Source organism: Odocoileus virginianus, chromosome 14, assembly GCF_023699985.2.
Source record: "Odocoileus virginianus isolate 20LAN1187 ecotype Illinois chromosome 14, Ovbor_1.2, whole genome shotgun sequence".
NCBI lineage: Eukaryota > Metazoa > Chordata > Mammalia > Artiodactyla > Cervidae > Odocoileus > Odocoileus virginianus.
The window spans coordinates 44214460-44239305 of record NC_069687.1 but is presented as its reverse complement, the minus strand read 5'-3'; the positions used below and the strand labels follow the sequence as shown (position 1 = coordinate 44239305).

The 24846-nt window shown below is 41.5% G+C and overlaps 1 protein-coding gene across 2 annotated transcripts in view; it reads right to left on the bottom strand.

The window, feature by feature from the left end:
• Positions 1–24846, bottom strand: part of SNX18 (sorting nexin 18) — a 198696-nt gene that overhangs the window by 155931 nt on the left and 17919 nt on the right. The window contains exon 2 of one of the 2 annotated variants that reach the window (XM_020904384.2): positions 12045–14700. The exons of the other annotated variant lie outside the window; for it this stretch is intronic. Within the exon in view, the coding sequence (XP_020760043.2) occupies positions 14447–14700 (254 nt within the window). The 3' untranslated portion in view covers positions 12045–14446. Of the gene's footprint in view, positions 1–12044; positions 14701–24846 lie in introns of those variants that run through there. 2 annotated transcript variants of the gene reach the window in all.

The following is a 24846-nucleotide window of genomic DNA, read 5'->3' as shown; positions in this document are numbered from 1 at the left end:
CTCATCAGAAAAGACCCTGATGCTGGGAAAGATTAAGGGCAGGAGGAGAAGGGGACAACAGAGGATGAGATGGCTGAATGGCATCACTGACTCAATGGACATGAGTTTGAGCAAACTCTGGGAGACAGTGAAGGACAGGGAAGCCTGGCATGCTGCAATCCATGGAGTCACAAAGAATCAGACACAACTTAGTGACTGAACAACAACAACTTTAGAGAATATTTGGGATAGCGTTCTCAGTGTAAATCACTTTCATCTCACTCATGCATCTTCAGTGATTAGGCATGAGGACACAGAAGAAAGATAAATCCAGTTCAAATCCCAGTCTGTGTGACTCTGGGCAAGTTACTCAAGTTTTTTCACCTATAAAACAGATCAAATAATACCTACCACAAAGGACTGCCGAGAGGATTAAACAAAATGATGCATGGAATTGCCCAACACAGTTGGCACTCAATAAATGTTTGCAGTAACTTCTTCCTATGACTGCTTAGTAGATTATCATCTTTTAGATTTTTAAAAATCACGGGTAAAACACATAAAATTTACCATCTCAATAATTTTTGAGTGTACAGTTTAGTAGTATTTAGTATATTTCCATTGTTCTACCACTGATCTCCAGAAATCCTTTCATCTAATAGCAAACCTGAAACTCTATACCTGTCACACAAGAAGTCCCATCTTCCCCTCTCCTCAGCCCTGGCAACCACCAATCTAATTTCCATCTCTATGAGTCTGACTACTCTAGGTACCTCTTATAAGTGGAATTTGGTTTTTTGTGACTGGCTTATTTCAGATAATCAAATTTTTAGATTATTTTTTGAGACTTAAATTTTTATACTCAGACAAAAGTTTGGCCACTACATGTTATATCAATACATTGCTCATTTATCTATTTAGTTAAAAATCATAAAGTTTTCCAAAATAAAGGTGATCTATTATAATGTTAGGTCATATAAATTTCAGTGGATGACTTTTACATAAGTACAGTCCATCCTCAAATCATCTGCCATGTACTGGCACTTGTGTCTTATCCCTTTCACTGTTTTGGAAATTCTTGGAGGTCAGGCAGTGCCTGGAGTGCATTAAGAATATATTAAATATTAATGGACTAATTAATAAATTAATAAACCAGTGGATTCAGATTCTGTTTAATGAATTGCTAGCAAGAAAATGTTCAACACAGGGTATTTCCCTTCTCACTGATTCTGTGCCACATCTTTAGTCATCAACTGATGGTACTTAGAGAATGCAAAATTATTTAAATATTAACCTAAGCAAAACACAGTTTCAAAGATTAAGTAGATGAAAAAAACACTTGCATTAGACCTTCAAAATGCAAACTCAATCAAGTTTTGGATCACAGACACTTTTGTGTCTCATCAGCTTCTTAATGTCAATGTACATGTCAGATTTCCTCAGTTTTCAAATTCTGGAGTACTAATTGACTTTTAAGAGTAAGATTGGCAAATGTTTAAAGCATTAAAGATTCAGGACTTAGAATTCCCAGTCTAGTGGTTAGGACTCGGGAATTTCACTGCCAAGGGCCTGCGTTCAATCCCTGGTTGGGGAACTAAGATCCTACAAGCAAAAAAAAAAAAAAAAGAAAGAAAGAAAGAATTCAAGAAAAATTTTGTGTGTCTCCCCCCCACAATCCCCAACTCTGCAAGTTCATTTCTAGTTAATTTATTCAACAAAGACAGTCATATAAATGTTCAAATATGTGGCTATGTTAAGCTCAATAATGGTCACCCAAAGATGCCTAGCAATTTAATCCCTAGAACCTGAATACCTGTGAGTATGTCCTGTTCATAGCAGGAGGTAATAAACGGTTGCAAATAGAATTACAGTTGCTAATAATCTGACCTTAATATAAGATGCTCCTGGATGATACCAGGTGGGCCCAATGAAATCCCAAGGGTTATTTAAATGTGGGCGGGTGGGTGGGTGGCAGAAGAGTCAGTATAGGAGTGATTCAATGCTGTGTGGGAAAGACTCATTCAATGTCTGCTGGTTTTGAAGATGGAAGAAAGCCAGGAGGCAAGGAAGGCAGTGATATTCAGAAGCTAGAAAAGGCAAGAAAAAGGATTCTCCCTTGAGTCTCCATAGAAAAAACGCAGCCCTGCCAATACTTTAATTTGAGCTCAACGAAATCTATTTTTGCTTTCTAACCTCCAGAACTGTAAGATAATATATTTATTTATTTTTATTTATTTATTACCTCAACTCTTTGGTTGCAGCATGTGGGATTTAGTTCCCCAACCAGGGATAACACCTGGGCCCCCTGCATTGGGGGCGTGTATTCTACCCACTGGACCACCAGGGAAGTTGTAATATATTTGTTTTAAGCTACCAAGTGTGTGATAATTTGTTACAGCAACAATAGGAAATTAATACAGTGAGTAAAGATGCTCACTGCAGCATCATTTGTGACCAAAAAAAAACTGTAAGCAAATTTAACACTCATTGATAAAAGCCTGACAAAATATTGCATTGTTATCATGGATGTTGAGGATGTTAGGCTTTCACCAAAGAGCAAGCTGCTCCCCGGGAGGTACTCTCTCTTTCTGTTTTTGGCAGGGGCCTGCCCATCAATTTAAAATAGAAGAGAGGAGGCTGCCCTGGTGGTCCAGTGGTTAAGAATCCACCTCCCAAGGCAGGGGACACAGGTTCAATCCCTGGGGCGGGAAGATTCTACATGCTGCAGGGCGACTAAGCCCATATGCCCGAGAGCCTGTGATCCACAACGAGAGAGGCCACCGTAATGCACCCACGCACTGCCACAGGACAGTAGCCCCGGCTCGCCGCAACTAGAGAATCCGAGCACAGCAACGAAGAGCCAGTGCAGCCAAAGATGAAGTTTTAAAAAATTCTAAATAGAAGAGAAGTAAAACATAGCAAAGAGATTCCAGCTAATCATAAATGCATAACAAATAGAACACAACACTGAGATGATAGTACTCCGGGCTCACCCAGTCTTATTTCCTTCTTATAATCGACCTGTAAATCCACCCAAGCACTTGTTAAACACTGGAAGCTACAGAGAAAAGCTGACTGACTAGAGGAGGAAGAGAAGGAGCAAAAGGAGCATCATTCAGTCCAAGACATGGCAAAGCAGAGAGGAGCCTGGGTACCTCGGGGGCACAGGAGGTTCTCACGCAGGAAGTCAGGCGGGGGGAAGGCGGGACAGGGGCAGTCGCCAGGAGGAGGCAATGCCTGAATCCAATCCCACAGGAGGAGTGAGATTCAACCAGACAAAGAAGACTCAGAAGCCCATCCCAGTAGAGGAATCAGCTTACAAAAGGCCGGCTGGTATGTGGTCCACTGTGGGTGTGTGACCTGGGTGGCATTTGAAAAAACCAGTCAACTTTAAAACCCTACACAAGGACTTTCACATAATTAGCTTTGTTACATTCTCTGAACCTCAGTATCCCCATCTTCACGACAGAATCACAAAAACTTCCTTTCAAGACAGAATTAACGGATCTGCACAATCCTGGGTGGGAAAAGGAAGACCTGGCTCCCTGAAGTCCCTCCCCTGCACTCTGCTCTGCAGGCCGAAGCCACTCCTAGATCTCTAAACCCTGATGCATTAAAGAAGGAAAAATATTTTATGGTATATTCTATATTTAACAGATCATTTGTTTTAACACATACAAAACACAATGAAATAACATTATGTATTAATTCACAGTTCATGACAGACCATGTGTTCTGGGAATGGAACAGATTTGGAATTTATATAATGAACATTTTCTTCTTTCAATCCTTTCCCTGTATCTGACTCTCTGTAAGGCCTCACGTAGAGGGAACATTTGTGAGCCTAGTGAATAAGATGTTGCAACAGACTGCCGCTGCCAGGCCCTGTTTATATTGACTGAAAGAAAGAAAGCCAAGTTGTGCCTCAAAATCATCTGGGGAGCTTTTAAAATAGGCTGTAGCTTGTGACCCACTTTATAGATTTCGATTCAATTGGTCTAGAGTGGGGTCCAGGCATTTTAATATATATATATATATATATATATATTAAAGTTCTTCAAGTGATGCCAATGTAAAGCCAGGGTCAAAAAATACCATAAATGAAAGTAGAAGAGACTGACCCAGGAACCCCTTAAAGTTTCATCAATCCATTTGCGATATTCAAAGAAAATGGTAAAAAACCAAAACAAAACACAGATGAACAAATGGGAGCCAAAGGAAGTCTCAATAAAGTCTCATGAAGGACAGACAGTGGTACCACAGGGGCACCCTGGGCGCCCAGCGGGTGTTGATCATGGTGCAGGCCTGACCATGAACAGCAATGCATCTTCATGCATTTGCAGATGCATAGTAAGGACTGTGAACAGTCTTTTAAAGTTGTCAATTCAGTTTGCAAATATCATGTGGCAACACCCTGACTAAGCAACTGGGAGGTCCCCACGGTGGATGGAGAGGCAAGCACTGGCCCCTCAACCCCTATGCTGGAGATCCCAGCACTGGTCAGAGGTAGCCTCCATGGCAACCAGGCAGGCATCACCGTGCCAACAGAGAGGCAAGATTCTCAGGCTGTGACCAGGATAGTCAATCTACTGCTGAAACACAGATGCGTGCATACAGAACCATGGAAGTTAATATTCTGTGTCAGAGCTCTCAGGCTCTTATACCTGGGGACAGTGATGAAGGGGCCCCTAGGGACTTCCATAGGGTATTCTCTGAGAGCTTAGTTACAAAATCAGCACTTAATGGGAACAGTCATGGTAAGGAGAATGAATGGCTCTTGAATCAGAGCAAGCCAGACTGTGAAATTACAGAGTAAGAAGTTATCTAATTGGAAGGAGTGGTCGTCAGCCATAGAGCCACAGAAAACCAGGAAGGCCCTGTACCTGTGCTTCATAAGCTCCATAGTGGGGACACAGCACCCTGGTCAGGGGTCTCCACCCAACTGTCCTCATCTCCCACTGCCTCCATTTTAGTGTGGCCTCCATTGTGTCTGCTGCTGCTGCTAAGTCACTTCAGTCGTGTCCGACTCTGTGAGACCTCATGGACGGCAGCCCACCAGGCTCCTCCATCCCTGGGATTCTCCAGGCAAGAACACTGGAGTGGGTTGCCATTTCCCTCTCCAATGCCTGCATGCGTGCTAAGTCGCTTCAGTCGTGTCCGACTCCCATTGTGTCTGGAATATCACAAAGCCTCCCAACTTGTCTCCCCGCTTCTGCTTTTGCTGCTCCCAGCAAGCAGCTAAAGTCACCCTGTCAAAATATGAGGCAGGTCATGCTCTTTTCCCTCAAACCTTTCACTGGCTCCCATCTCAGAGGGAAAGCCAAAGTCCTTAGAACAGCCTCTATATGATCACCTATGACCTGAACCCACACCTCCGGGCCTCATCTCCTCCTACGCAGCCCTGTGTTACCTCTACCCCTCACCCCACTTCCCACTCCCACCCCACACTGCCTCCCTTGGTGATCAGTCATCATTTTGACTGTCAAATCCTCAAACATGCTGAGGCCTTTGCCTTTGCTGTTGAATTTCTAGAATGTTCCTCCCCTGGGTGTCCCCTGAGCTCACTCTCAAGTCCTTCAGGTCTTTACTTCAGGTTGGGAGGCCTGTCCTGACCTCTTTATTTAAAATAACAAATTCTCCCACCTGGCTCTACTTATCCCCACCCCCACCTCAGTTTATTTTTCTCCATGCCACTTATCATCATCTAAATATACCGTATTTCACTAATACATTTGATTATTATGTCTTCCCCACTAGAATGTAAATACGTGAGGGCAGGGATTTTGATTGGTTTTGTTAACTGCTATATTCCTAAGTAAGTAAGTAAGTAAAGTCGCTCAATGGACTGTAGCCTACCAGGCTCCTCTCTGTCCATCGGATTTTCCAGGCAAGAGTACTGGAGTGGGTTGCCGCTAGAGCCTATCACAATACCTAGAAAACAGGCATTCAGTAAATATTTATTAAACAGTCAGGATATCTCTACTGTGCCAACAGATTCATCAAGCTTTCCAAAAAGTAAGTGATGACATTGGGATGACCACATTTTCACAGCAACCTTTTGATGAGGGTTTGGTTTCCCAGAGTAAAGCAGGAGAGGATATGTAGTCTAGTTCCAGTCAAAGTTTTCCTATTGAAGGAGTGAAAAAAACAGCAGGGCAGTGGTGACTTCCTCATCTTATTTAGGGCTTCAGACTCCAAACAGCTTCCACTGTGGTGAGTTTCCGGTCTTGGCCCATGAGACCCCCTGCCCCAACACTCAGAGGCCAGGAGGCCAGTTTTCCTCTTGATTCTGGAGCTCAGCTTGCGCCTTTGTGTTTAGGGAACTCTGCCAGTTGTGTTTAGGGAAAACACAGCAGCAACCTGGCGTTTGTGGATTTGACAGTCAAAACGGCGGCTCATCACTGCTTTGGGCTAACTGCACTGCCATTCCCCAGCCCCTTCCTCCTGCGGCCACAGGCTCCTTCCTCCTGGAACCAGGACACAGGTCTGTCTTTTTGGAAAACGGCCTTCACAAGAAGGCTAACCACTTGTGCTGGTAGTGTGAATGCAGAGGGCTAGATATTTTGGGCTTTCCTTTTTTCCTCAAATGCAATTAGGTGTAATTCGTGAACCAGGCGAGTCCCAGACATCCGTTGTTCTCTAAGCATAGTCCCCGCTGCCCGCACTTACCGCCTGGGCCCTGCATGCTGCCTGCTGGGCCCCCAGGAGGAGGACAGGGCAGGTCCAGGGGAATGTCACGCCTCCCCTTCCCAGGCTCAAGCACTTGCACCTCTGTGCTCAAATAGGACCGAGCTGTGGGGTTAGGTGATCCCAGAGTGGGGTGGGTGCGTGCGTGCTAAGTCGCCTCAGTCATGGCCGACTCTGCAACCTCATGGACCGTAACCCACCGGGCTCCTCAGTGCATGGGGATTCTCCAGGCAAGATTACTGGAGTGGATTGCCATGCCCTCCCCCAGGGACTCTTCCCAACCCAGGGATTGAACCCACATCTCCTGCAGCTACTACGCTGCATGCAGGTTATTTCTGAGCCACTGGAAGCAGCCTTGGAATCAGGTGACCTGGGTTCAGAGCCCAACTCTGTCTCTTTCTGGCTAGTGTAACCGTCACAGAACGTCTAGAAGCCTGCATCCTTCTTTGCAAAATGGTTTTGTTTAAGTCAGTTCTATAGATAATGTACTTAATGGCCAGTGATAGTACCACACCTAGAGCATAACACACACTCTAGATGTAAGCAGTAGGAAAAAGAAATCCATCTCAGCCCAGGAGCCATGTGTGCTTATTTGCTAAATGTCATCACAAAAGTGACAGGGGTTCAGGGAAGGGACCAGACACAAAAGAGCATTGTGAAAGGTTTCACTGGGCAGGGAGAAGGCAAGAGAGTAAACCAGACTACAGAAAACAAGACTATGGTTTGGTCTACCTCTCTTCACAGTCTGGCTTACCTAATAGCTTGGTTGGTAAAGAATCCGTCTGCAATATAGGAAACCTGAGTTCGGTTTTTGGGTTGGGAAGATCCCCTGGAGAAGGGATAGGCTACCCACTCCAGTATTCTGGCCTGGAGAATTCCATGCACTGTATAGTCCATGGGGTTGCAAAGAGTTGGACATGACTGAGTGACTTTCACTTCACTTTCTCTCTTTACAGTTTACTTTACCCATGCTGATAACAGTACACTTAGTAATGCTGTTGGATTTCAACAAGGAATATCACAATGAAGGCTAATTTGTCACTATTGTGAGTCCATTGTCCACAGATTGTTCCCTCTACATTTGGACAATCTGCTTCCAGGTCTCAGAGGTGTTGGCACAGAGTTATGGCTCTAATGTTGTTTGTATATCTTTTTTTTTTTTTTGACTAGTACCTCTGTCAACTTTAAAATTTATCCTTATTTTTAAAATAAAAAATGCATTCAACCTTTCAAAGATATAAAAAGTCGTATAATAAAAAAATCTTCCTCCCACCCCTGTCATCCGGTTCCCAGACCCCAAAACAAACAATGTTATTCTTGTCACCAATTGCTTGTTTCTACTTCCAGAAATGATTTTCTTGGGAAAACTCTATATTACTATAAGAAGATATTTCTTTTTTTTTTAGATTTTTGATACCTATTGTCTTAATCCTTCAGGTAACTGTACAATTTATCATGGGATCACCTATTAGCATGGGTATCTAAAACGTCGAATTTTCTTTCCATGGATTCTAGAATAGAAGCTATTAAAAAGCACCACTTGTTAAGAACGCTCCCCCTTCCCCCCAAGGAAGGCTTTGCTTTTCCCATAGGTATTTGGGTTCAGATAAAGGACATGGACTTGGTCTCATATGGCTGGCGCCTTGTACTAAATATGCAGCTAGCACCTCGCTACTCCAGGTGACTCAAAATGAGTTCATGAACAGAGGCCAGGACATAAGTGATCAAAACTACAGACTCTGAACATCAACAGATACACTGAAACACTGCAGGATTTAAGCTGAAACTAACTTGCTAGATACTAAACCATACTCCATTTGCGAGATACTAAACCATACTCCAACTTTTAAAAAGCAGTTTTCTCCCCAAGTGAACCATTTTGAATTAAAAACGAAAACTTTGCATTTCCTAAAACCATGAGGTTGAACAAAAGCTGAACTACCATGTTGTCTTAACCAAACTTGGTCTACATGGATGTCTTCTTTGATACAGGGCATGGTTGTTCCCAAAGTCATTCGAAGGTGTTAAATTCAACTTCCTAGAATGAACACAATGATAGTCATTTAGAAATGTGTCTAAATGTGCATTTCATGAGGTCAGGGCTGAGACACTGAACACAGAGCATGTTGCCCTCTTTGTTCACCCTAGGCCTCAAGTACATAATTTTAGGGTGTGAACACAGCAAACATCAATAAAACCATTATTAATTTGGTGAACAAAAGCAGAATTCTGATCTGTCTTCTTCAGATATCTTAGTAAGAGCTACAGGACAATTTTGTAAACATACTGGTATTTAAACTCTTTAAAACCAAGTGGGGATCCTTATGGGAAAGGGTTGTTCTCTAGAGAGCTGAGCCCCTGCCCACCCAGCAGGAAGAATTTACAGTCTGAGAAGTAATGAGTTAGGCTTCTAGGCAGAATATGCAAGGATGCTGTGCTAGGATTCTGGGAACCTGGAGAGGGGTTTAGACCTGAGCCAGAGCTGGATGGGGGAGAGCTGGCCAAGACAGGTACAAGATGACAGTGGGAAGTCCTGTCTGATGGGGACTGGGGTGTGGGTTCCTTATAGCTTATATGAGGTCCCTATAACATCTCATCCCTTCTCACATAATCACAAGCTATCATTCTTACTCTTGCCATGCACTGGGCTCAGGGCTCTTTATGTGTCATTCAATTCTTGCAATTTCTGTAAAGCAGTCTATCCTATTCACAGATAGAAAACTGGTTCAGAGAAGTTAAGTGACTACCTCAAGGTCACACAGCATTTGGGAACATTGCTATCATTTACTAAGTACCTACTTCTGGAATTTTTATCACTTCCCATGGTTGTCACTTAGAGAGGGAATACTGCTGAATGGTGAAGGACTGTACATACTGGTTAATCTAATACTCTCAATAATTCAATAAACTCTAAATAGGCCTATCTTACAATGGAGGCTCAGAGATGGGTTGGTGAGTTGCCTGAGGTCATTCAGAGTAGGATATAGGACATGACCCCTGGGTCCAACGCATTCTCTTTCTCACAGATATGCTGTGTCAGCTTCCCCACTATGCTGGCAGAGAAGTCCAGCAACTCAGCAGTTATTAAGTCCTGAGAGCTATTTCTTGGAGTAACTGAAAATTCAAACCACTAGAAAAATAAGATCTGATGCATCTGGCCACTTCAAACTTAGAGGTCATTTCCACATATGCTGATGGGATGCACAGCAAAAGAATGTCACACATCTTGTGTCTTTCTAAGCCCCTTTTAAGACAGCTTCACAGGTAACGCTGGCTGCTGAAAAGTTCATCCAACTAAATGGAACTTCCTCAATGGCTCAGCAGGTAAAAAATCTGCCTGCAATGCAAGAGACCCAGGTTTGATCCCTGAGTTGGGAAGATTCCCTGGAGAAGGAAACTGCAACCCACTCCAGTATTCTTGCCTGGAGAATCCCATGGACAGAGGAGCCTGGTGGGCTACAGTCCAAAGAGGCACAAAGAGTTGGACAAGGTTGAGTGACTAAACATGACTTAATAAAACAGGCCACTTTTGGAAGCTCCATCTCTGCCACAGGAATAATGGGATTGGGAAATCAAGACCAAGGAGGAGGACCTCGTGATCCCTAGAAAGGCTTTAGCTATGACTCAATCCTAGACTAACTGCCCACAAAGTCAGAGGCCTGGGACAGGGGCAAATCCCCAAGCTGGGTTTTTCCAGGGGCCTGCCCCCAGACCCGTAGCATAGCACCCTTCTGTACTCTGCCTAGAAGTTTACTCCACCACTCCTCAGACTCACCAGAACTTAGCACGTGGAAAAATCGTCTGTTGCTTCTACCTGTGACCAAGGGGAACTTTTCATGGCTAATTCTGACCCTGACCAAGAGGAATTAAATGCTGAATTTCACATTAGTTTCTGTGGCTTCCTTTCTTGTTTCAAATGCCCTTTCAGAGGCCCTCTCCTTCTCATGAGCCACCCCCCAATCTTGGGCCACAGATGATGTCTCCAGGTTGGGTCAGGTTTCTACCACTGGCCTAAGGAAATCTGTGAACTGCAAGATAGCTTGGCCATTTTAGATGTATCAGAAGAGGCTGAGAAAGCTAAGCCACAGTAAAATAAATAAATAAAACAGACCCATAACGATAAGAACCTGACAGATTACAAAGTCCCACATGGATGGCAAGCTTAGTTCTAGATGGGAGTTTGGCCCTGTGTAGGATTTGCCAGGTCCCTGTACCCATCGCCACCCTTCACATTTTGGATTAGGCTAGTTGGAGCTGGCTTGCCTCTGGCAACCAACAGTGACTATTCCCAACAGAGAAAGCACGTGAACTACTTAAGCACCTACTATGTGTCAGGTGCTAGACACACAGTAGCTACTATTTTAAAACACCTCACTATTTATTGTTATAAGGTCAATAGTTACTTAAGTTACTAACACAAGCAGATATTCAGTGGGACTTCCAAATGGCTTACGGATTTAAATTAACCAAACAGTACAGAAGTTCATGAACAATTTATATGGCAACTGCAGATGGAAGCTTAAGACAGTGAATTCAGTCTTGTATTTTTCTGTTTAAGTCTTTCACATTAAATAAATGCCTCCTTGATTACTGGAGAAAAAAATAATTATAATATTCCACTGAAGCTGAGAAATAAAGCAACCGTTATTTTTTAAAAGATAAACACGGCTGATCTGCACTAATCATAATATTTTGAAGGAAATAAAACAATATTCAATATTTTTAGTCTACAAATAAATAATACCCTGTTTCACTTATTCTGTAAGCCAAAGACAAGTTTGGAAATGAGGATATTGGATAATGCCTATGGATTTAAGAGTATCAACCATGGTATTAAATTCTGAGGAAATTAAAGCATAAATGGAAAAACTGACTTAGTAAATTAATAGAAAAAAATGAACTTAGGAAAGAATGACATTTAAAGGTTTATATATAAACTTGACATGCTTCACTTGAGAGACCAAAACATTTTTCAAGTCCTTAATGATGAGAACAGCAGCAACATTCAAGACAATTAAAAACTGGCATTTAAGAAACTGCTGTATTGTTATGAATAAATGTAAGACAACAGTACTAGCGAAGCCCAAGAAAATCCCAGTTACAACTCCATTCAAGCCAATGAGCACTGGCTTTCCATTTCACTTTCCAATGTGTTCCCTTATTCCAGGTTTGAAATACACCTTCAGATAAGAGAATCTAGAAGAGGAGCAGAGTTCCAGTGCATAGCTGCAGAACCAGTCTTGTTGCATTATAGTTACAGCACATAAACAACTACAACTGTTTCTAATCAAAACAGCAAAGCCAGGCTCAAGTGCACACCCTGTGCTAAATACATACTTGAATCATAAATTATGAATTATAGAAAAAAAGACAAATAATGGCATGAAGGGCATGATAGTTTATTTTTAAAAAATTGTACCACACTGATCATAATGACCAGCATACACATTATGATGGCTTTTCTCTTGGGTATTAACATTGCAGTATTTTTGTATACTGAAATGTTTCAATAGGACCAAGAACGTTAGAGAGATAAAGATCTTAGATGAAAATGAACACTAATGATTCTGGTGTCCTAGCCCACAGAATTAATTTAAACCCCTTATGAATCAGTGGCATTATCGTGTTATGTAGTTCTGAAGAATGAAAGTTCTCTTCTAAATAGGCAGCATGAACCTATACCTTCTTGCTCTTTAATCTTTAGCTCTTACAATTTATACTATGTCCACCCTGGCCAAAGCACAATCATACAAGACACCTCAGATAATTTCCATGCTACCATTGCACAAGTTTAGTGATTTTTACTTAAACAAACAAAAAATCAAACCACTGTCAAAAAAAGGAGGCAAATAAAAATGATTTTCCAATCATCTGAAAAGCATAGTGCGTATCTGTCCAATACAGACTCAAACTTAAATTAAATGCTATCATTATCATCTCTAAACTTCTGCAATAAAATTAACATTATATATATATATATGGATTTCATTTATAGAACTGTATCTTGCAATCAACAGGAGAAAGTTATTTTTTTAGAGAACAATATATTTGGTTACAGTTCCACGTGTCGGTAGTAGAGACAAAGCCACATGACGTTAAATCTGGCTCTAAGTTACCTAAGGTATAAAATTTTGATCAAATCTGATCTTAAAAATTCAACCCATGTGAGATTACTTTTTCGAGTAAATGTGCTATTGAGAAATCATTTTAATAACCTTCACTTTGTATGACTATCTGCAAATTGACCCTTTTCTTTTAATCAATGTGACTCACCAACATTTCAAACTGACCTCTTTACTTTTATGTTACCACTTGAATACCCAGGGATTTCTGAGGCAGCATAAGTTTGACTTCATTAAAAACAGTAGACACTTTAACCTTTCAGTGACAGTTTTTAAACCTGTAAACTCAAGAATCACATTATTGAGCTCAGCAACTATAAAAACATTGAGATTCTGGTACTTCAAACCAAAATCTCTTTGTGCTTTTTAGATTAAGCTGCTTTTGAATATTTTTGGTATTTATCAGTCATTTGTATTTCCCTTATAGTAATAAAAGAATATACTTAAAGTAATTTTTAAGGTTAAATGTCCTGGGGGCTTATCAATACTTTTAAAAAAATTACTTTTTTCCACCAGCATTTGGAATAGTAGAAATTATTTCTGGTCCCTCATTAGATCAACCAACATTACTTTTCATCACGTATAACACTGAATTTTATAGACATCCCTGAAAAGTTTTTGATTAAGTAAACAAGTGAATCACAGTGGAGTCTCAACCAGTTAACAGTGTAGATCCATTAAAAAACACACACACACACACTGAATATTAAAAGAAAAATTTCAAGCTAAAAAAGAAGAAAAAGAAAAGAAAACTCTCTTAAGAATTAAAACCGAGTGTGTATTGTCACTGATTCTGTGCTCGTGTCCCCAGCAGATTAGACCCCTTCTCCGGGTTGTAAGACATGTTCGATTAAATCTCCACGTCAAGTTTCCAGGACACTTGAGTGAAGAGACTATGCTTACTGCAGCATCTAAGGGAACAGAGTGGCACCATCTTCTTCCCTTACAGACACCCTCTCTGAAGGTGAACATGAGTCTCCCTCCGCTGTGCTTGCCAGCATCGATCCCGGAGACGAAACTCGCTGGGCAAACTGATGACAGCGGATCCTCCCACCCTGCCCCCCGTGCCAACAGGAGGTTCCCAGCAGTTTGTCGTTATATGCACTGGCCTTTCACTCTTTCCAGCAGAAAAGTTGTGGTTACTTTAAAAAGGGGGTAGGGGGGTGGAGAAATGAAAAACCAAGAGTCTAAAGGCACAAAGTCGCATAGCTGCTCTAGTTGGAGTTTGTAAACAGAGAATAGGCTGAATTTAGGTAATCCCAATCTATGAGAGTAAAAAGGCATCCACAGCAGGCTTTTAACCAGCCAGCTTCTTTGAGACCCTTCATGGGTTTTGAGGTCTACAAAGTATGCACTAAAATACCCATACTTCAAAAAGCAATAAGGCAAATAGTATACTCATTATTCCAAAAGTTACAATGGTAGTGTAGGCATACATAGTATAATTTAGTTACAATGTGTGGTACTGTTTCTATTATATAACCATATTAACTGCTTCTTTCCTACATAATTATATATTCAGCCCAGTTTCAGTTGAACACAAAACCATCCTTGTACCACTGCTGATAGTTGGCAATAGTTCTTTGATAGCAGTTTGTATTCTGCTGTAGAAATTATCCTTGAACTGAAAAAAAAGTCCACAGTCCAACGTCCAGTCATTAAACACTATCATATTTGTGAAGAGCCTCTTCCAACTTCTGCGTCACTTTTTGGAAAAATATTATTTGTTGTTGTAAGAAATGCTGCATTTGTGATTTAAAGTCTCTTACTCGAATTTGATGGAAGTGGTGAATTTCAGCCAAAGTAGCAAAAGAAATAGTGTTACAGCGATCCTGAATGCCATCAGCCTTTTGGACTTCCATCTTCCCTTCTTCCACGTGTCGCCTACTCTCCTTTACTTTGGTAAGAGCTCCTGTAGTTTAAAAAAAAAATTAATTAAAAAATACATATAAAAAAATAAAAAATACATATGTATCCCAGTGTTACAGCTACATAGTAAACAGAATGTTGGGCATTATAAATACTTGCCTGAACTATTTTGAAGTCCTTTGGCATTTAAAGGGGTGACTATAATTATTTATTAAAAAAGAAGAAATCTGGTAAAGTTTTTGAAAACACCTCCACTGCTACAAATTCACTTATCAAAACTAGCCTTTGCCATTGACCAAATAGTATGTTTCATCTCTTCCAACAGCAGAGATACTATTATACTACAGACAAAAAACTGCAAGAAAAAGACAAACCAAGAAACTCTGCAATTTTAACATTCTTAAGGGACAAAGTGTAACACCACTGTGTGTGTGTGTATGTGTGTGTTTGTGTGTATGAGTGTGTTTGTGTATGTCTTAATCACTCAGTCACATCCGACTCTTAGCAACCCCATGGACTAGCCCACTAGGCTCCTCTGTCTATGGAATTCTCCAGGCATGAATACTAGAGTGGGTAGCCATTCACTTCTCCAGGGGATCTTTCCAACTCAGGGATCAAAACTGGGTCTCCCACATAGCAGTTAAGATTTTTTTTTTTTACCGTTTGAGCCACCAACACCACTATATACACATATATTAAAAAGGTCATCTCTAAAGTGGAGCATACTGCATGCATGCCTGATTCTGACTCCGAGTTCTATCAGGGGATCCATACCTGTAGCATAATGGCCCTGTGCAGTAAACATATGCCTCCTTCTCTTTACAGGCTGTAAAGATCAGTGAGTGTTGAGTCTGCCCTAATGGTGACCTGGGAATGAAGCCGGAGGTGTCATAGCTTCCAGCCAAGAAACATCACCAGAGGATGTAGGCCTGGGAGGTTGGGGGTGGGGGGGGGGGGGGCGTGGAGGATGGTTTCTGTGGCAAGTGCCACAGGAGGGCAGATCTTCCCCTAGAAGCACAGTCATAAAAAAAAAAAAAAAAGCACAAAAGCCTGAGGATGCATAGGAGGCAGGAAAAATAAAGACTATTCATGTGTACTTAAAAATGAGTGATGATAAAGTTCAAATCACTTGAGCACAGCCAGCTCAAGAATCCAGATTCCTGACTCCACATGCATCCATTCTACTAAAGCATGATGAAAACCATGATGAAACACTTAGGACACCTGGCTTGCTGGTCTGAGGACATGATGATGCTAAGTGGAGGGAAAGGTAGCCTGTTTAAAAGGCAGTGTGGAAGCTGAGCAACTTTGTTGTGGAAATGTTGTTTTAGCCAGTGGTGAAATACACAAGGGAAAAGCCCTGTATCTAAATTTCTTCAAATCTACAAAATAGAGTAAACCTACTATTAAATAAAATCCTTAAACACTGTTTTGTTGTTTTGGGTTTTTTTTGCACAACTCAAAGACCTGAGAAATTAAAACTCATCAACAACAAATGTCACAGATATAAATGTACATATGTTTGTATATTTTCATTTATTTATTCTAAAGAAGATCTTTACCTGAAAAGTGGGAGAGCCCTGGAGCAGAGAGAATACCCTGCTTCCCCCATGACCACACAGTAGAGACGTCGTCCATGGTAACAAGGCTACAGGAAGACCCCTACCCAATCCCTTAAGTAGCCATCACTTGAAAACGCGGCCCTGTTAACATTTCCCCCAGAGCAGACAAGACTCAAGAAGCAATGCAACCTGCCTGCCTATGGTCTACGTTAAACAGAGACTGCTCCTCCTCCTTAGAGACAGAAAAGAATAATTTCTTATAGCTAACTTATGTTCATTATATTTGTACAAGTGTCATCGTTTATATATAAAAATTGAAGTTGAATAAACTAGGAAAGCATCAGACCGAAGACTAAAAAAGAAAAGAAAAAACTACCTAAAAGATGACTAAGAATGTGAAACTATAAAATTTATGTTGAAAATGGTTGAGAGAGAGTGTGTTATTGTTTAGTTGCTAAGTCTGTCCAACTCTTTTTTTGCAACCCTGTGGATTATAGCCTGCCAGCCTCCTTTGTCCATGAGATTTCCCAGGCAAGAATATTGGAGTGGGTTGCCATTTCCTTCCTCAGGAGATCTTTCTGATCCAGGGAAGGAACCTGCGTATCCTGCTTGGCAGGTGGATTCTTTACCAAGCCACCCGGGAAGCCCAAACAAGGCATCAGGAGAGCAGAGTCTCAGGCGATCTGACTGTTCGTGCGATTCAGGGCCGAGGTGCCATTATTGAGCATGGAGGACAGGCGCTGGCGCCCTGCCCTGCACAGATCCCTGGGCAGCCGTGAAGCAGCCGGGTACCGGGAATATGCTGCGAGTGTCACTTGTTCTAATCACTAGAGTCCAGCACAGAGGAGCTCAGAAACCTGGCCCTGAGCGGGGCCAGTGTCAATGAACCTGCAGCTCATCAGCCTCCAGATGAGATCACCACCTTCTCAGAAACCACATTCTATGACACAGGCCTGCAGACATGCATCCATAAAAACCAATTTACAAATGAACAAGCCTGAAGTTTTCACAACCTGAATCCCATCAGAATACATTTTCAAAACTCCTGGACACAGTACAAGTATTAAATCTCTCCAAGGCCTAAAGACCTTTTGGCATTTGTCACCTTGAAGCTTTCTGAGTGTACATACTAAAAAGGAGCTATGAATTAAGGCTCACTTTTGTCCCAGCTGTGAATTTACTTTGTAAATAACACAGAGCCCTGAACAGTTGGGCTTCTGGGGCAATAATCTCAGCTCATTGACCAACATTCGTGGAGGGCCTGGCTCCCCCAGTGGCTCAGCAGTAAAGAATCCACCTGCAATGCAGAAACTGCAGGAGACATGAGTTAGATCCCTGGGTGGGGAAGATCCCCGGGAGGAGGGCATGGCAACCCACTCCAGTATTCTTGTCTGGAGAATCCCCAAGGACAGGGGAGCCTAGCAGGCTACAGTCGATGGGGTTGCAGAGTTGGACATGACTGAAGCAACTTAACACACACACAAGGACAGCATAGAGCTGGCAAGGGGGACGCACGTGGGGTGGGGGTGGGGGGCTCACACCAAGTGTTCAATCCCTACCTTCCAGAACTCTCAAGGAAGACAGCTTGAGAAAGCTCACTGAGGACAAGCACACAGCCGTGACATGAAGTCAAACAGCCCCGCAAAGCACGGAATTCTGCATGGGAGCTGACTATGGCTTCTTCCAAGATAATGTAATCGTGTCACAAGGGAAAACACTTGGAGGACCTGCTCTGTGCCAGGCAGTGCTGAGGACAAAGGGTGCCAGGGTGGGAGCAGGAATAATCGTAGGTAACAGTAAATGGTAGCTGCCTAAAACAGTCATCATATATTCGAGGCACTTTCTGCGTACCAAGTCTAACCCTGCTGCAACCCTGCTACAGACACTACTGCTGTTTTACAACAAGGAAACTGAGAAAGCCACCCACATTCTTTGAGCCCCAAAGTCAGCAGGAACCTAGTAAGAGGTGGGAGAGATGGGATCTGAGTGCAGAACTGACTTCAAAGCAAACACCACAAATATTCAGAAAAGAAACTGGAGCCTGAAGAGGCAAAAAGGCACAGTGGCCTGGTGAGCAGGGTGCTGGGGATAAGGGCAGGGGCTCCTGCCCTGCCCCTCTCTTTTCACCTTCCTCGCTGGTCCCTGGCTTTTATACTGTCATACACATCAGGAGACCTTGTGAGTATGTAAAATAAACCATATAGGTGCTGAAAATTTCCCTCTGGAATCTTAGTAACCTCATTCAATTCATTAATTGTGCCTGCAAAGCCATTTAATATTTATAAGATGTCTGATTTTCTTATCTTTGTAGCATACAATTAGGGTGCCACAAAAAAACATTGAAAAGGCAGCACGTATTTCATTATTTTGAAAATTTAAACTCAAACTTATATGGGGGGTGGGGGTTTTGTCTTCCCCCCACCTCCCCCCTTCTCACCGATTTAGATCCTATTTGAAAATTATATAAGTCAAGAACTATCACCAAAACTAGTAACATACACTCCCTGGATGGGCTTTGCCTTTCTTTGCTCTAGTGCAGTTGGATAGCCCAGCCAAAAGTTATTTTGCAAAACAGTAAGAAAAGAACAAACCACTGAAGACAGTAAGTACCCAAAGGGCAATTTCACTTGGAATTTTGGTTTAAGGCACTTAATACAAGTCAAATCTATTAGCATAATGCATCAGGACTGCAAGGAGCAAGGAAACAGGTGAAATATGTTTATTAGAAAGAGACATGGTTCCTATTTTAGGGACTTGAATTATTTTTTGAGGTGACAAGATTTACATGCCTGAAACCATTAAAGACCATTAAAAACCATATACAAGATAGAAAATGAAGGTATTGAACAGCATTCTATAAATGTACAAACTGGTAGAAGGAGTGCTAGGTGTAATCAAGGAAGAGTATGTCATCACAAAATTGGACCCATGAATTTGGAGCAAATTTTAAAACCACAACCTCTTTTAACTAAAATCTAGTTAAATTGGTTTCCCTCCAGACTCACCTTCTGAAGAAAGATGATTAACAAAAAACAGGCCGACAGCAATATACTTTTTGAAAAATCGAAAGAGTTTCCAAGTTGATAGCAATCCAGTTCTCTAGGCATCTGGCTGTTACATTTCAGGATGACAACCCAAAAACCTTCAACCCCAAGGCCCCCCAAAAGTAAGTTATCTTTTGTAAAATATTATTCACAGTTAAAAAATTATTTCCTTCAAGGAAAAAACCATTCGGTGTTTAAATATTCACCTCACAAGCCTCTGTTTAGTTTTTCCCATACATTTTTAACAAATACTAAGGGTTTAGTGTGTTTTCTTATGAGAAAGATAAAATCAAATCATTCAATAAGCTAATTATGGAAGTTAATTAGTCTACTGTCTGAGAATATACAGAAAAAAAGAAAAAACCACGGGGGAACTGATGAACAGAACTATTTTCTGGAGATTTCCCTGAAGCTCCCCTCTACCCTACTTCTACCCACTGCACTTCTAAACTCTGGCTTCTCTCAAGGTCAAAGTGGGAACATACTTTTCCAATAGAAATGCTTTACAAACATCCATCAGATATAAGTAAAATAGTTTTACTATTAGAACTAGGACTTGCATGTTTGTCACAGATGGTGTATTCTTGCAGTTTATTTGCCAATTCTCAAACTGGGAATTGTGTACACACATCTATGCTTCCCGTATTTCCATATCTAAAATATTAAACATCACAAGGCAGAGATAGCCATATTTTCAATCAAGTTTAGCTTCTAAAGAGGGAAGAGTTAGAGAAAGAAAACTATTGGGGGCAGGGTTAGATCCCTACAGACTTGCTAACTCTAGGATAGCTTAAAATATTAACTTGTAGCCGAAGAATCCATTGCATAGGTACAGTGTAACCAGCTGCAGAGTTGTCACAAACATTACAGCATATTTTAAGTATTCTCTCAGCTGTACCAAACCCAAGAGGAGTGTAAGTAAAAGCTAGAAACATGGCCCAGAATCTAAAGACCAACAGGAATGCATACTTTTATCATGTAGTCAATACAAAAACAGGCAAAGGTTTTCAAAACCTGTATTTTTTTTTTAACTTTATTTTGTATTGGGGTAGAGCTGATTAACAACGTTGCAATAGTTTCAGGTGAACAGGGCAGGAGTTCAGCCATACACATACACGTACCCACTGTCCCCCAAACTCCCCTCCCCCAAAAGCTGTACTTCGATAGTGGCTAATTTAGGAGGAATCTAACCCCCACCAGGCTTCTTCTGTCACAAACATCACACTGTCACCCTGCTTTTGTAACAGTAAGGAAAATCAAACAATAAAGGGGAGAAATTATAAAAAAAAGTCTAATGTGAAAAGTGGTTGCTTCTGGATTAAACAAAAGACCCATAATACTCATGGGTAGGGCAACTGTTTTTAAAGTGAAAGAAAATTAAAAATAGGAGGGATCAGAGGGAAACACATTTCAGAGTAAGAACACAAGTACAGAACTACAAAATTATTTCTCGGGCTAAAAGACAAACATTATATGGGGTAATATATGGACAAAATAAGATTTTATCAAGAAAGGAAAATGGAGGCAATTATTAAATTCTGACATTAAATAAGAAGAGGCTGACATTACAGAACAATGAACACACTCTTCATTAAGATACTAATAACCAATAACAAGACAAAATAACAAGAAGGTAATACATGAAAAATGGTGCAGCCTCCCCAAGTTATACAACTAAAAATAAATTCTTAAAGGGTATTAGAAGAACAGGAAAAGGTATTCATGAAAGTGGGCAATCTATTTCCATCACACCCATGACTGTGCTGCCCAACAGGCAAAAGCAGTCTAGCTCCCATGCAGGCACTGGGCTGAGTTGGACACATTTCAGGTGTTTCTTCCTCAGGGAAGCTCTGTGACAGGGAGGCAGAAAAGAGTACAGAGTTGGGCTTCCCAAGAGGCGCTGGTGGTAGAGAACCTGCCTGCCAATGCAGGAGACCTAAGAGATGCGGGTTTGATCCCTGGGTCGGGAAGATCCCCTAGAGGAAGGCATGACAACCCACTCCAGTATTCTTGCCTGGAAAATCTCATGGACAGAGGAGCCTGGCGGGCTACAGTCTATGGGCCACAGAGTCTTTTCAAAATACAGAGATACCCCTCCTAAAAAGACTTCCAGGCTGAGAAGGAACTTGCAGCTGAGCACTCAATCTAACTATTAAAATGGTTATTAATAGCTTAATAATTAAGTTATTAATATTTAATCTAACTATTAAAATAGTTGGACATTATTAAAGGATCTCCACAGGATAGAAAGTTCACCCAGGAACTGATCACCCTAAGCCTTTATTCCAAAGGATGGAGCAGGACCATGACAGACTTCCTCCTCATCCACCACTCCACCTTGGCAAGGTGCCCACTGGGGATCTGGGAGAACTCAGCCTTTGGTGAGAAGGGCAGAGCTGGGTCTCCGATTTTTTTTTTTTTCCCAATGAGCTATAAGGTTGTGAAGGTTAGATGAGGTTTTGGTACAGTTTTTTTCAGTCTCTCTAGCAAGAGGCTGTGACTTGTCCAAAGTCCCACAGCTAATTCCTGGTAAAGAACTCGCCCTTCCTACCTGCCTGCCAGCCCTGCCACTTTCCACTTAACATTCCAGTCAGGGCCTCTGCTCCACTCTGTTGAAAAGGGTCCTTCCCTTTCTATATTTGGAGTCATAAAAGGAAAACTAAACCAGTATTTCAACTTTGCTTTAGGACCTGCTGTTAATAAATCTCCCAGACTTTTTTGGCCTTTTTAACTGACTCTGTACATGCAAAATTCCAACTGTGTTCATTATGATACTTATTGAAATTACCCAGGCTCAGAAAAAGGCATCTTGCACACTTCCCCATCACCAAACCCAGCAGAACTCATGTCCTAACTTCACTCCCACTCCTCTCCTCCCATGTTCTTGGCATTTTACCAACATAAGAATAATTTTAAAGCATGCTCAGGCCAGAAGGAGCATCCTGCTTCATAACCCACATGCACTCAATTTTAGAGGAATGATATTATGCATGTTTGTGGGGAACACAAAATAATTACACATAAAAGAATTCAATCACATGACTAAGTTCATTATTATTATAACCTTAAAGGGCTCAAACTCATAGATTAATTACAATCCAGGAAGTCAACACCATTTCAAAAGCATCACATTATTTACGCAGAATGCCATTAAATTATGTACATCAATAAAACTGTTCAGGAAGCATTTCATTGCCATTTTGGTTTTTCTAGAATGAGAGCACTGAAGCTCTGGTATCATCTAGTCAGTGAGAACATGTGAAGAATAGCCAACAGTCATGAACAGTCTTCCACTTCTTTAACTTTTGAGAGCAATCGCTTAGGGAAATGTGTTTGGAAAATATACCCAGTTTTCTTTTTTAAAAGATAATGTTTATTTTTTCCCTGGCAATTTAAAAAGTAATACACATACATGTAGAAAATGCGGTAGGATTTCAGGCTTGGCCAGAGACTGCCTTTCTCTGGAAGGGATGTCTGCGCCCTAGAGAGCGAACAGTGATGCCAGGGCAGAAGAGAACAGGATGGCAGTTAGGGACAGTCGACCAGCCGGCTCTCTGTTGCCCTCAGGCAATAACAGCTGCTCAACACTGCTTTCAGAGATTTCATCATTCCGTGTTACATTTGATCAGTTTTTTTTTTTTTTTAATTTTTATTAGTTGGAGGCTAATTACTTTACATCATTACAGTAGTTTTTGTTATACATTGATATGAATTAGCCCTGGATTTACATGTATTCCCCATCCCAGTCCCCCCTCCCACCTCCCTCTCCACCCGATCCCTCTGGGTCTTCCCAGTGCACCAGGCCCGAGCACTTGTCTCATGTACCCAACCTGAGCTGGTTATCCGTTTCACCCTAGATAATATACATGTTTCAATGCTGTTCTCCTGAAACATCCCACCCTCGCTTTCTCCCAGAGTCCACAAGTCTGTTCCATACATCTGAGTCTCTTTTTCTGTTTTGCATATAGGGTTATCGTTACCATCTTTCTAAAGTCCATATATATGTGTTAGTATATTGTAATGGTCTTTATCTTTCTGGCTTACTTCGCTCTGTATAATGGGCTCCAGTTTCATCCATCTCATTAGAACTGATTCAAATGAATTCTTTTTAATGGCTGAGTAGTATTCCATGGTGTATATGTACCACAGCTTCCTCATCCATTCGTCTGCTGATGGGCATCTGGGTTGCTTCCATGTCCTGGCTATTATAAACAGTGCTGCGATGAACATTGGGGTGCACGTGTCTCTTTCAGATCTGGTTTCCTTGGTGTGTATGCCCAGAAGTGGGATTGCTGGGTCATGTGGCAGTTCTATTTCCAGCTTTTTAAGAATGGAACTGGAGGAATCAATCTGCCTGACTTCAGACTCTACTACAAAGCCACAGTCATCAAGACAGTATGGTACTGGCACAAAGACAGAAATATAGATCAATGGAACAGAATAGAAAGCCCAGAGATAAGTCCACGAACCTATGGTCACCTTATCTTCGACAAAGGAGGCAAGGATATACAATGGAAAAAAGATAACCTCTTTAACAAGTGGTGCTGGGAAAACTGGTCAACCACCTGTAAAAGAATGAAACTAGAACACTTTCTAACACCATACACAAAAATAAACTCAAAATGGATTAAAGATCTAAATGTAAGACCAGAAACTATAAGACTCCTAGAGGAGAACATAGGCAAAACACTCTCCGACATAAATCACAGCAGGATCCTCTATGACCCACATCCCAGAATTTCAGAAATAAAAGCAAAAATAAACAAATGGGACCTAATGAAACTTAAAAGCTTTTGCACAACAAAGGAAACTATAAGCAAGGTGAAAAGACAGCCCTCAGATTGGGAGAAAATAATAGCAAATGAAGCAACAGACAAAGGATTAATCTCAAAAATATACAAGCAACTCCTCCAGCTCAACTCCAGAAAAATAAATGACCCAATCAAAAAATGGGCCAAAGAACTCAACAGACATTTCTCCAAGGAAGACATACAGATGGCTAACAAACACATGAAAAGATGCTCAACATCACTCATTATCAGAGAAATGCAAATCAAAACCACAATGAGGTACCATTACACGCCAGTCAGGATGGCTGCTATCCAAAAGTCTACAAGCAATAAATGCTGGAGAGGGTGTGGAGAAAAGGGAACCCTCTTACACTGTTGGTGGGAATGCAAATTAGTACAGCCACTATGGAAAACAGTGTGGAGATACATTTGATCAGTTTTGATCAGTTCTGTGAGCTGAACTATAAAGCACATTAGCAAATACAGTTACACTACACTAAACTCTGCTGTATCATTTCCTTCTGATTTGCAGAAAGAAAGCACTGCCCTGGCAAAGTCTGACCCAGCAAAACCAGAAAGGGGGCAAAAAGAAAAAAACAAAAAAAAACAAAAACCCACCCACTCACATTGTGCAGTGCCTCAGACATTTTCACCAGGGAGGCTCTAAACTCGATTGAAGTTATCTGGCTTCCCTTCAGTTGAGGCCCTCTCCTCCACCTTCACCTTCTCAGGCCCTTCCCTACCCCCCAGGCTCCCTGGCTGCTCCAAAAGTTCCTAACCCACTAGTTTCTGC